At 38.0% G+C, this 14,264-nt stretch overlaps 1 protein-coding gene across 1 annotated transcript in view; it reads left to right on the forward strand.

The window, feature by feature from the left end:
* The window catches only part of TEX55 (testis expressed 55), an 11,385-nt gene extending 1,115 nt beyond the window's left edge, over window positions 1–10,270 (forward strand). Inside the window, exons 2-5 of the mRNA XM_045286157.1 lie at window positions 7–590; window positions 1,115–1,261; window positions 7,798–7,860; window positions 10,253–10,270. Coding sequence (XP_045142092.1) covers window positions 7–590; window positions 1,115–1,261; window positions 7,798–7,860; window positions 10,253–10,270 — 812 coding nt within the window. The remainder of the gene's footprint in view (window positions 1–6; window positions 591–1,114; window positions 1,262–7,797; window positions 7,861–10,252) is intronic.
* Window positions 10,271–14,264: the final 3,994 nt, after the last annotated feature.

Consider the following 14,264-nt stretch of genomic DNA (forward strand, 5'->3'; position numbering starts at 1 on the left):
CTTCAGAACAGACTGGCCAGAGACCGTCCATCTCAACTGACCGAAGACCTTCAGAACAGACTGGCCAGAGACCGTCCATCTCAACTGACCAAAGAACTCCTGAACAGATTGGCCACAGATTGCCTGGTGCTACTGACCCCAGAACATCTGTACAGTATCACCGAGCCTCTGAATCTGTAAAATATGAGGATGACTACAATGAATTTGACCATGTTAAGAATGGAGTAGATTACCAGGTTGACCACTTCATGCACAAAGAAGATGGTCACGCTGAAGACGACCTAAAAGAGGACAGAACATCTGGCCAGTATGACAACAGAATATTTTCCCTGTTTAAGGATAGCAAGGAGAGTGAAGAGGCTGATGACAGATTACAATCCGACAAATTGGAGGGTCACCCAAAGGACTTCCAACCCAGAATTTCCATTGCAATAGAAACTGACACTAATAGTACAGACGTTTTGCAAAACAACAGCCCATCGGAGAGCGAATTAACCCATTTTTTCCAAGCAGCAGTCCCACACTTTCCCCAAATATTTCCTTCTATCTCATCCAAATTGAACTATAAACTCAGTCAAGAAAACAAGCCTGTAGGTTAAAGCAACGTTTTGTTTCCTCTATGGGAGGTTGGAGCATTGGGTGGGGAAGAAGGTAGGGAAACATGCTGGATTAAGATTGAGGACCAAAGCCACATGTTGAAGGGCAGTAGATGGGTAGAAAGAAAAGAGTTGTTTTTCCTTCTCTACTACACTTAAGTTTATTCTGGAAAGAACAATGATTTAGACTTCAGGAGACCTGAATTTTATATTCTGACTCCCATAACTCTTAGCATTTCCATTCTCTGGGTTTCTATCAAAGGACAGAATTTTGAAGTAGATTGGAAATTCGTATAAAGGGAAAACATTTTTTAGTACAAGATTCCCAAAGTATCTCCCAAGTCTTGAGGTGCAATATATTTGCCTAACAGATCAGCTGAATATCTCAGTTAAAAATGTGGCTTTTCTTCAGACCCTTGTATATGTTCAGAGCCCATCAACACGAGATTGATAATAATGAAAGTTCCTGGGGCTATAAATTTTATTAAAGACTCTTTGGGGTGATATTTCATTTTCAGGATGGTATTTCACAGTTTGAAAAAGAACATAGCTTACCAGAGCGCAAATCAGCTTATAAAAAGACATTTTCTTCAGTACAACATGATGATCCTTATCAACTGGCACTTAAATATGTGGAGAAGCACAACATTCTACAAATATTCCAGGTAAATCTCACTACCCCTCTCTTTAATTGTGATGTTTACAGTAATGGTAGTATAACGCAAATTTTGACTGACTTTCAAGAAGCACACAATACTTCTTCTGTGATGATCAGGTAAGTTTCTTGATAAAGAAAAACATGAAGGAAAAACACGAAGGAGGAGGAGGAGGAGAGTGGAGAAAGGAGGAGGAGAGGAGAAGGAGAAGGAGGAGAGGAGAAGGCGAATAAGAAGACATGGAGATGATAAAGTTTGAGCTAGTCTGGGAATAAAGGAAAACATTTTGGCAATTTAAAAGGAGAGGGAAAAAAATTCCAGGTAAGGGTATAATTCTTTCAAAAAGATGATTGATCTCATGGCTATTTAAGGAAGCATTCTTTTTAGGAGGAAAAAGTTAAAAGTTGCCTGTAATACTGGAGATTCCAAATTTCATTGACCTCAGGATGTGGTGTTAGAACCTAATTTAAAGATTGACCCTCATTGGCCAATACAGAATTTACCAGATTGGATTATCGAGCACACACATAGATGTGTGTATTCGTGTGCACGCACATATGTGGCTGTGTGGTTAGTAGGCTGTTTTTGTTTTCTTCATGCTTATTTTTAGGTTACTGTTTTTACACAGCGATGCATATAATTAATTTGTGGTTGCTGCTGTGGCCATTGGAAATTAAGTAAATTTCAACTGATAGCAACCTTGTGTACAACAGAATGAAACACTGCCCAGGCCTGCACCATCTTCACAATCTTTGCTATTTCTCAACCCTTTGTTGTAGCCACTATGTTAATCTATATCCCGAGGATTGTCCTTGTTTTTTGCTGACCTTCTACCAACAATCATGGCCTTTTCCAACAATACTGATCCATCCTGATAAACATGCCCAAAATATGTGAAGTCAAGTATTGCCATTGCTTCTAAGGAACATTTGGGTTATACTTCTTCTAAGACACTTAGTTCTTTTGGGAGTCCATAGAAGTCCATTCAATATTCTTTTCCAACGACATCAATTCTTCCTTTTTCTTTATTTATTGTTGAGTTTTTTCATGCATGGGAGGCAATTGAAAATATCATGGCTTGGATCAGGCATGCCTAGTATTCAGTGCTATGTTTACTTTTTAACCCTTTAGGGAGACCTTTCTAGTTGTTGATGGGTGAAATAGGAATTTGGTGGGGATGTTGAGTGGTTTAAACTGTTGAATACAAAGTTATTATCTAAATTTTTTATTTAAAATTATGTGAACATCATTTTACTAAAAATAAAACGTGCTTCAATCAAAATTATAAGAAGTTTTCAGTAAATATTATATTAATTTTAACTTTTTAAAAAACAAAGAAACAAATTCACTACTGATGAGTGGGTTCTTACTCATAGCCACCCTCTAAAGCAGAGAAGAACTTCTCTATAGGGTTTCTAAGGCTACCCATTTTTCTCCTGTTTACCAGCTAGTATGTTCAGTTTTCCAACCTTTTACTTAACCGCCAATAGTTCCTCCAATGTGCCACCAGGGTAGTGAAAGTACACATTATATGCATAAATTTCTTCTCTGTAGTACAAAAATGTAAGTTTCTACACTGAAGAGCAAGATACTTACGTGTGTGTGTGTGTGTGTGTGTGTGTGTATAAAATCATCCTTGAATTCAGTTCAATTTAACTTTCCTTTATTTCGTAGAAGCAGTTACTGAAAAACTTGCAAAGATTTTGTTCTCCATTTTGACTATAATTTTAGGTATTTGTAAATGCTTAACTATGTAACACCATTTATAACCTTTGTTATATTTATATTTGATTATAGGGAACCTATAACAAAACAAGATAATATGATAATATGTCTTTTTAAAATAAAAATAAAGAGATCTTTTGCAGCAGATTTGCCCAGTGCAATACATAATTTAATGCCTCAAGTGAAAGTAAATCCTAGACAACTTCAGTCATTTCTCCACTTATTGTAATGCTGCTTATTGGTCCAGTTGTGAGGGTGTTCTTTTGTTGTTGAGATATAATCCATACTGAAGGGTGAAGGCTTTGATCTCTGTAAGTAAGTCAAATGTTCTTGGACTGCAACACTATTAGCAAGCAAGGTTGTGTAATTTTCATACCACAGGATATTCATGAGTTTCCCTTTTGACCCATGTTTTATTTGTTCTAGTTTCTGTTATATTCTGCTTTCACTTGGATTAAGATTTTCATGTGTTTTATTTTGTTGTTGTTGGCATTCTTTGGTATGATTCTCTTTGTATGAAATCCAGGCCAAGTAAACCTATAGAGACAGTAACTAGATTAATAGTAACCTAGGGTTATGGCAAGATAGATGGGGGGTGATGGGGAGCTAATAATAACAATGGGTACAAGAATGAAGAAAATATTCTAAAATTGATGTTGCACAACCCTTTTTAATGTATTTAAGCCATTGAATTGTAAGGTACATGAACTATATGTCAATAAAATTAGTTTAAAAAGAAAGAAAGAATGCACAATGCCAGATGAATCATCTGCCCCAGGAACCTCTGACCATGCCAAAACTCTTTCTAGAACCAGCCACCATTCCCCAGTCAAAAAGAGTGCCATCTGGGAACACGCTACCTCTCAGCTGGCACAAACTATTTCTTGGATCAGGCGTTCTGGCCCCAGACTGAGAAGAACTCCGTCTAGGACAGCATACCAACCCTCATCCCTGTCTCCTTGGCTGGTAGAAGGCTCCAAACTGGACCAAATACCCTGGACAGCACCATTTTTTTCTTTTCTGAACTATCCTGATTTGCTCCTTTATTTTTTTCTCCATTTCGTCTCTTTCCTTTGTTTTATTTTTCTTGCACAACTTTACTATTCCTTTTTTTTTTAATCATTTTACTGGGGGCTTGTACAACTCTTATCACAATCCATTGTGTCAAGCACATTTACTTTACTGTTCCTTTTTGTTTGTTCTGTTTCACCTTTTATTTTTGTTTTTTTATCGTATTTTTTTCATTTAAGATATTTATTGAAATTTCAGAGATGGTCCATACCAGGAAAACATCCAAATTTATTAAATTCAGATAACTAACTCTTCTACAGGAAAACTTTTGAACAGTTGAAGCATGAACTAAAAGTTACACAATCACTTTTTTAAATCTCTAAGTATTTATTGCTTCTGTTTTAAAAACATTATTTTCTATTTTTTTATCATTTTATTGGAGGCTCATACAACTCTCATCACAATCCATACATACATCAATTGTGTCAAGCACATTTGTACATTCGTTGCCCTCATCGTTTTTTTGCAATTACCTTTTTCTTTCCCTCTCAGTTTTTGAGGGTGTTTTCCGCTTCTTTTATTTTTCTTTTAACTTGCTTCCTTTTTGTTTTTTTCTTTTTAGTTATTAAATTCTTTCTACTTGCCATTGTTTTCTTGTTTTACTCTTTTTTTTCTTTATTAATTTTTTTGCTGCTGTTTCTCTGTTCTTCTATCCCATTTGACAGAGACAGCAAACATGTCCAAATGGTTTAGTAACACCCATACCTCCAGGGTCCCTACGTACTAGATAAGAGCCAATACCCACTCCTGAAACATTTGTTCGATGACAGGAAGCAGCCTAACCCAACATCACCTGTGCCACACAAACAGCAGAGAACTGTGCATACTTCCCATTTTCTACCACACCCACCAGAAGATAGTGAGTGCCTAAGAATACACCAGCATACAATCATCACTCAAATACAATGTTTCAGAGGCAACAATTTCCGTTCACATAAAGAAGCAAAATAGGGTGGCTCAAACAAATAACCAAAAGAGAGCCAGGAAACCTTTTGAGAAGAAATGGAATTGGAACTACCAGATAAGGAACTCTAAAGAATGATATTTGGGGTTTTTTTTTTAATGGATAACACTACAGAACAAATCAAGAAAAAGATAGACAAAACTTCAATAATTCAGGGAAACACGACAAATAGAAACACAAAATAAATTAAAAACTAGGAATCAGGAGCGATGGGACAAGACAACTGAGAGATGCTTGAACATTTGACACCTGAAAGATGCTTTGTAGTATTTCAATACATGTAAATTTATTGAGGCTTATTTTGTGGCCTGATATCTGGTCAATTCTGGAGAATATTTCATATCCACCTAAGAAGAATATACTGTACTCTTGCTGGGTAGAGTGTTCTGTGCATGTCCTTGGGGTCAATTTGATTGTGTTCTCTATAGAGAGAACTGAGAGGGAAAGAAAAAGGTAATTACAAAAAAATGATGAGGGCAACGAATGTACAAATGTGCTTGACACAATTGATGTATGTATGGATTGTGATGAGAGTTGTATGAGCCTCCAATAAAATGATAAAAAAATAGAAAATAATGTTTTTAAAACAGAAGCAATAAATGCTTAGAGATTTTAAAAAGTGATTGTGTAACTTTTAGTTCATGCTTCTGTGTCTTTGTTGAATTTCTATTTGTATTGTCCTTCAGCAAGAGCAATGTATAAAAGTCACCTGCTACTCTTCTAGAATTGCCTATTTCTTCAATTCTGTGGGATATTAAAAGTATTTCTGACTTTTTCATTGGGTGCACAGCTATTTATAATGGTTATGACCTTTTGTTCAATTGACCCTTTAATCGTTGTATAAAATCCTTTCTTGTCTCTTTTTCTAGCTTTTTTTTTTAAGTATATTTTGTCATCAATTAATATTGCAATTTTTATGTTTTAGTTTTGTCATTGTGGGTTTTATAGATGGTATGTAGGTAGTTATTGGTTTTTGTTTTTGTTTTGGGGGGTTTTTTTTAATCATTTTATTGGGGGCTTGTACTACTCTTATCACAATCCATACACACATCCATTGTGTCAAGCATATTTGTACATTTGTTGCCATCATCATTCTCAAAGCATTTGCTTTCTATTTGAGTTCTTGGTATCAGCTCCTCATTTTTCCCCACCCTCCCCACCCCACCTCCTTCATGAACCCTCGATAATTTATAAATTATTATTATTTTGTCATATCTTACATTGTCTGACATCTCCCTTCACCCACTTTTCTGTTAGCTGTCCCCCAGGGAGGGGGTTATATATAGATTCTTGTAATCAGTTCCCCCTTTCTGTATACACCACCTTCCCTCCACCCTCCCAGTATCGCCACTCTCAGCACTGGTCCTGAAGGGTTCATCTGTCCTGGATTCCCTGTTTCCAGTTCCTATCTGTACCAGTGTACATGCTCTGGTCTAGCCAGATTTGTAAGGTAGAATTGGGATCATGATAGTGTGAGGGAGGAAGCGTTAAAGAACTAGAGGAAAGTTGTATGTTTCATTGTTGCTATACTGAACCCTGACTGGCTTGTCTCCTCCTCGTGACTCTTCTATAAAGGGAGGTCCAGTTGTCTACATATGGGCTTTGATGCCTGATACCTCATCCCTTCAACATCTCCTGATCACACAGGCTGGTATGCTTCTTCCATGTGGCTTTGTTGCTTCTGAGTTAGAAGCTAGTTACTTTTAATCCTTTAAGACCCCAGATGCTATATCTTTTGATAGCCTGGCACCATCAGCTTTCTTCACCACATTTGCTTATGCACCCACTTTATCTTCAACGATGGTGTCAGGAAGGTGAGCATCATGGAATGCCAGTTTAATAGAACAAAGTGTTCTTGCTCTGAGGGAGTACTTGAATGGAGGCCCAATTTCCATCTGCTACCTTAATACTAAACCTATATATATATGCACATAGATCTATTTCACCATCATCATATAAAAATATATTTACATATGTACATGCCTGTATTTAGACCTTCATAAATGCCCTTTGCCTCCTAGTTCTTTCATTTTTGTTTTGTTTTTTTTCAAAACCATTTCATTAGGAGCTAATACAGACATCATATTATTCTATAGTTTAATCAGATTAAGCAGTATTGTGCAATTGCTACCACAATCAGTTTTCAAAAATTTTCTTCCTTCCTGAGCTACAGGATATCAGCTCCCCTGTCGCCCTTCTCCCCACCTGATATTTGCCCTGTGATTATTCCCTGCAAATAAGACTCATGCAGGCTTTATTATAATTGTCAGGTAATGGAAAAACAACAACAAGCATGGTAGTGAATCTCTGATATGTTAGCTATATTTTCTCATTCATTCTTACAAACACTGAACATCACTTTTACCTTTTAAAATCAAATATCTCAGAAGAACATTGCTATGTAAAATATTAAGATGTTTTTTATATTTTAAACTTTCACAATTGTCTTAAACAAATAAGTCATTCATTTTTTAGTCTAATAATACCAGAATTCCAAAGTCAAAAACTTTCTCCAAAAAGATTTTCTCATTAACTCCTTAATTCTTAAAACTAATAAAATAACTATTGCTATTTATTACTAAATGTTTTATTCCTCAAATTTTTCTTTATTTTGCCTAATTTTATCAGGAGTAGAAAAACAATGTGCTATTTTTTAGAGACATATTAATCTCTTCAAAATACTACTGTACATTTTAGGTTAGTGCAAAAGAAGACCACACTAAAATAACCTGACCACATAACTTTTACTCAAAACCATAATGTAATACCTTATGTTCTATCTCAGCAGATAACAGAAAATTTGGTCTATGAAAAACCAGAAGACCCACTGAATTTTATGCTGAGAGAGGTATGGTATAGGAAAAAAAGAATACACTTTTACTCTTTGTTGTAAAAAAAAGATAATATCTATTGCAGAAAAATACAAATATGCAAATCGATACATGCATAATTCTGAATGATAATGAAGTTAACATACCTGTAATTACCTATATTAGGCTGGGTTCTCTTGAGAAACAAAGCCAGTGATGCTTGTGTATGTAGGTATATAGAAAGAAATTTAAAATAAGAAATTGCTCACGTGCTTGTAGGTAAGTCTAGTCTTCTTCAAATCCATGGGTCAGATGTAAGCTGAAGTCCTCTCCTGACTACTGTAGCCCTAGAGAATAAGAAACAGGAAGCAGAAAGATGCAGCTGGGAAACCACGGGCTGGGGGACGCTAAGCGGAATGAATCCAAGATTAGCAGTCTGCTGATGGCTTCCAAGATTGGAAAGCAATATAACAGGAGGTAGACAAACCAGACGCAGGGTCCAAATCTGGAAGCAAAAGTCAGCTAGCTTCCACACACTGTCAATTTATGCTAAGAGAATGCTACACCTTAAATGAAACCTCAATTATTTCAAGGTTATAACCAGGAACTTTGGTGTAGAACTTACTTGTTGGACTGCTAACTCCAAGGTCAGCAGTTTGCCACTACCAGCTTGCCCCATGAGAGAAAGACTAGGCTTTCTACTCCTTTAAAGAGTTACTGAGTTAGGTAGTTTATTGTGCCAACCTGGGCAATAAACACAAGTGGGGTTAATTAAAGGGTGGAGGAATAAATGGCTTGGTGAGCCTCGCCTTTCTAGCTCTCCGGTGTCTTGCTTTCTGATGGTCGGACCAGGGTGCAGCTGCCTTAGCCAGTTCCCTGCTTCAACTGACAAGGCTCACTTCCTGCCCCGATGTAGCACTGGGTGCTGGAGCAGCCGTGTGGAGACCCCTGCCAGTGCTGAGATGCTTACACATTCACTGACTCTGCTTTCGTCCTGCAGTCGGCATCATTGCGTCTGTTTTGTGAGATGGAGGAGGACTTTGTGGATTGGTGTTGGACATATGAGTTAATGTTGGACTTGTGGGCTTAGGCAACACTGGGTTGGGATGTTTTCTTGATGCGCACTTAACCTTTATATAAAGCTCTCTCTTATACACGAGTTTCTGTGGATTTGTTTCTCTAAAGTATCAAGGCCATTACAGTTAGAGTCTTGGAAATCCACAGGGGCAGTTATACCCTGACCTGTAAGGTCACTATAAGTCTGAATCAACTCTATGGCAGTGAGTCTTTTTATTCTCCCCACAACTGCTTGGCTGCTTTAAGAAGATGCCATAGTTGACCACACTATATTGGATCCAATCATAGGAGAATCCTGGCCCATATAAATCGACATAAAACCTAACTGTAACACATTCATTTACTAATTCTGATGCTTTATTTGTAGATTCTTTTAGTGTTTCTACATATACCATCAAGTCATTTGCAAATAGGGACAGTTTTGTTTTGACTTTTTCTATTCTTACCCTTAAAAATTTTTCTTTATATTACTGCATTATATTATACTCATGTATATATGTCATTATATATCCTTAAGATATGATATGATATGCCATTATATTATAGATCAATATGTGATATCATATTACATATATATGCAGTGCCTGAAGCTCTCTCTCTGCAGATAATTAAAAGCTTAGACTATAAAACACTAGAGGGAAAGAAAATGTTTTGAAAATGATGATGGCAACAAATGTACAAATGTGCTTGACACAATGGATTGTGATAAGAGTTGTATGAACCCCGAATACAATTATTTTAAAATAATAATAATAAAATAAAAGACTAGAGGACAGTAGAGTGTTTTAAGTATCTCCACAGATTTTACTGTTCGTTCTTTCTTTACCCTACAATGAGGCTCAGCTGCATGGACCAAATTCAGTCCTTCTGACGTCTAGTTGGGTTCATCCAATAAGAAACCCTGGAGAAGGGACGAGGGTGGAGTTGGATTTATTCCTCGGGCTTTCTTTGTATGAGGTCACTTTGATTCGTCTTTCTCCAGCTGTCAGAGGTCACTGTTCCTCTGAAGGCATTTTACTTGACATAACTCTCCCTTCTGAATTCCTGGAATGTTCTTTCCTTTAGTCCCTTTAGGCCAAAGGTTAGTTTAGGTACTAGAAAACAAAACAAATTAAAAACAAAAAAAACCTCCATTGCTATGGAGTAGATTCCGACTCATAGTGAACTCATAGTGACCCTACAACGTATTTCCAAGGCTATACGTCTTTACAGAAGCAGATAACCTCATATTTCATCTGCGGAGGGGCTAGCGAGTTTGAACAACTAATCTGTAGTTAGCAGCCTAATGCAACACCAGGGATCCTTTGGATTATTGCATTATCTCCTCTGGTTCCCTTATGCCCACTTTTAAAGTGCCGATGCTATGAATAAGCTTCCATTTAATTATTCTATTTCAAGTGTTCCATCTTTTTCCTGTTGGGTGATTAACTGATAAGGTGCACTGTTTTAAAATTTCCAATATGGTGCTGTTGTTAGATGCTGTCCAGTATGCTCAATAGAATAAACTGCTGCTCTGCCTACGTCATTCTCCCTACTGGTATATTTGAGTCCACTGTTACATCCACTATGTCAGTCCATCTTATTAAGGCCTTATCTTCCTCTTTTTTATGTTCCCTCAGTTTACCAAGAATGATGTCCTTCCCAACTGATCTCTCCTGATACATGACCAGTCTGTGAGATGAAGTCTTGCCATCCTTGCTTCTAGAACTTGTCTGACAGATAGTTATACAGTGGTGGTTAACATGTTGCTGTGATACTGGGACTATGTCACCAGTATTTCAAATATTAGTGGGGACACCTACGACAAACAGGTTTCACTGGAGCTACTAATGGACTAGGAATAAGGAATAGGCTGTCCACTTCTGAGTGATTAGCTGCTGGAAACCTAACAAATAGAAGCAGAACATTGTCAGAGACAGTGCCAGAAGAAGAGCCCCTCAGGTCAGAAGGCACTGAAAATATGGCTGAGGAAGAGCTGCTTTCTCAAATTAGAGTTGACCGTAATGCTGTGGATGAAGTAAAGTCTCTGAGACTTTTATATGCTGATGGGGCACAACACAAAAAGAGAGCAAACAATTGCAAGCATCTGTTCACGATTGTAATGTGCAATTATGGAGTATGAATCTAGGGAAATTTCAAGTCACCAAGATTTTGTTTTTAGGTGACATCAAATTGGGTCTGACGACACAGTGTACAACAAAAGGAAACACTCTCCTGTCCTGCACCACCCTTAAAACCGTTGGTGTCACTGTGTCAACCCATCTTAGCATGATGGCCTTCTCTAGGGACCGGTTCCTTCTAATAATAACTTTATGTCCTAAGTATGTAAAATGAAGTCTTGTTATATTTGCTTCTAAGGAGAATTCTGGCTGTGTTTTTTCTAAGACAGATTTGTTCATTCTAGAAGCCCAAGGTATAGTCAGTATTCTATTCCAACATCATAGTACAAAAATACCAATTTGTCTTTGATGCTTGTTCAGCTTTTGCATGTATATGACGTGATAGAAGATAGCATGACTTGACCAAGTGCCCATGAGTCTTCAAGGTGGCATATTTACTTCTGTTTAACACTTTTAAGAGGCTTTCAGCCATAGATTTGTCCAGTGCAAGATGTACTTTGATTTCTTGACTGCTATTTGCATAGCACTGATCCTGGTTTAAGTAAAATAAAATCCTCTATAACACCAATCTTTTTTTTAGATCATTTTATTGGGGTCTTGTACAATTCTTATCACAATCCATACATACATCCATTGTGTCAAGCACATTTGTTGCCATCATCATTCTTGAAACATTTGCCTTCCACTTGAGCCCTTAATATCAGCTCCTCATTTTCTCCCTCCCTCCCCACTCCCCCCTTCCTCATGAACCCTTCATAATTAAAAAATTATTATTTTGTCATATGTTACACTATCTGACATCTCCCCTTGCCCACTTCTCTGTTGTCCATCCCCCAGGGAGGAGGTTATACATAGATTCTTGTAATCGGTTCCCCCTTTCCACCCCACATTCCCTCCACCCTCCATGAATCGCCACTCTCACCTCTGGTCCTGAAGAAGTCATCTGTCCTATATTCCCTGTGTTTCCAGTTGCTGTCTGTACCAATGTACATCCTCTGGTCTAGCCAGATTTGTAAGGTAGAATTGGGTTCATGATACTGAGGGGTGGGGAAGCATTTAATAATCAGAGGAAAGTTATATGTTTCATTGTTGCTACACTGCACCCTGACTGACTCATCTCCTCCCCACAACCCTTTAGTAATGGGGTGTCCAGTTGCCTACCGATGGGCTTTGAGTCTCCACTCTGGACTCACCCTCATTTACAATGATATGATTTTTAGTTCTTTGATGCTTGATACCTGATCTCTTTGACAGCTCGTGGTCACACAGGCTGGTGTGCTTCTTCCATGTGGGCTTTGCTGCTTCTGAGCTAGATGGCCGCTTATCTTCAAGCCTTAAAGACCCCAGATGCTATATCTTCTGATAGCCAGGCACCATCAGCTTTCTTCACCACATTTGCTTATGCACACGTTTGTTTTCAGTGATTGTGTCGGGAAGGTGGGCACCCACTGATATGAGTTTTTGTTCTTTGATGTCTGATACCTGGTCCCTTCTACACCTTGTGGTCACACAGGTTGGTGTGCTTCTTCCATGTGGGCTTTGATGCTTCTCAGCTAGATGGCCGCTTGTTTACCTGCAAGCCTTTAAGACCCCAGACACTATATCTTTTGATAGCCAGGCACCATCAGCTTTCTTCATCACATTTGCTTATGCACACATTTGTCTTCAGTGATCGTTTTGGGAAAGTGTGCATCATGGAATGCCAATTGAATAGAACAATGATAACACCAATCTTTTGCTTATCATGATTTTGCTTATTGGTCCACTTGTGAGGACTTCTGTTCTCTTTATGTTGAGGTGTAATCCATATTGAAGGCTGCAGTCATTTATCTTCATCACTAAGTGCCTCAAAGTACTCTTCACAGCCAGCTAGCAAGGTTGTGTCTCCTGTATATCATAGGTTGTAAATGAGTCCTGAATACATATGGTGAAAGCATGTAACCCTGGTGCACACTTTTCCTGATTTCAAATCATGATGTGTTCAAACCACTGACAAATCATGTACAGGTTCTCCATGAGCATATGAACTGTTCTGGAATTTCTTTTCTTTACAGTGTTAGCCATAATTTGTTATGATCCACACACTCGAATGTTTCTGTGTAGTCAATAAAACATAGGCAAACATCTTTCTAGTTTTAGGGTATGGAGGTGGCTTAGTGGCTAAGCTACTAACCCAAAGGTGTGGCTGAGGAGAATAAGCATTTCCTGGCCTCAGGAATGTTTCCCCCCCCCCCATACTTATATTACCTGAAGGTGTTGTTAAGGGCTGTCTCGTCCATTCTGCCTCACAGCAACCCTATCTACAACAGAACAGGACACTGTCCAGCCCTGCACATCCTCACATTGTTCTTATGTTTGAGCCCATTGTTGCAGTCACTGTGTCAATCCATCTCTTTGAGGACTTTCCCCCTTTTTCACTGCCCTACTACTTTATGATGCATTGTATCCTTGTATATAGAGATACTGGTCTCTAGACAAGTTAGTATCTAGACTGGTATCTAGACATGTTGATAACACGTTCACCAGTTGGTATCTACACATGATGATAACATCTCTAATGTACAACCTTGACTCTAAGGAGCATTCTAGCTGTACTTCTTCCAAAACAGATCTGTTTGGTTTTTGGGAAGTCCATGGTACTCCCAATATTCTTCTCCAGAATGACAATTCAAATGCATCAATTTGTGTTCAATCCTCCTTATTTAATAACCCACTTTCACATGCATATGAGATGATTGAAAATGCCATGGCTTGTATCAGGCACACCTTAGTCTTCAAAGTAACTTCCTTGCTTTTCAGCACGTTAAAGTGATCTTGTGCCGCAGACTTACTCAATGCAGTGTGTCGTTTTAACTTTTTGCTGTTGCTTCCATGAACATTGATTGGGGATCCAAGCAAGACAAAATCCTTGACAATTTCAACCTTTTCTCCACTTATCATGAAGTTAGCTATTGGTCCAGTGGTGAAATTTTTGGTTTTCGTTACATTGAGTTTTACTCTGTATTGAAGACTGCAAGCCTTGATCTGAATCAGCAAGTGCTTCTAGTCCTCCGTACTTTCCATCAGGCACGGTTGTGTCATCTGCTTATTTGAGGTTCTGAATAAGCCTTTCACCAATCCTTATGGTGCATTCAGCTTCTCTGGTTATTTGTTCAGCATACAGATTGAATAAGTATAGTGAGAGGATACAAACCCGTCACACACCTTTCATGATTTTAAACTTTGCAGTATTTCCATGTTCTGTT

The sequence above is a fragment of the Echinops telfairi genome, unplaced genomic scaffold (genome assembly GCF_000313985.2).
Source record: "Echinops telfairi isolate 266 unplaced genomic scaffold, ASM31398v2 ScPeMD7_6;HRSCAF=24_0, whole genome shotgun sequence".
NCBI lineage: Eukaryota > Metazoa > Chordata > Mammalia > Afrosoricida > Tenrecidae > Echinops > Echinops telfairi.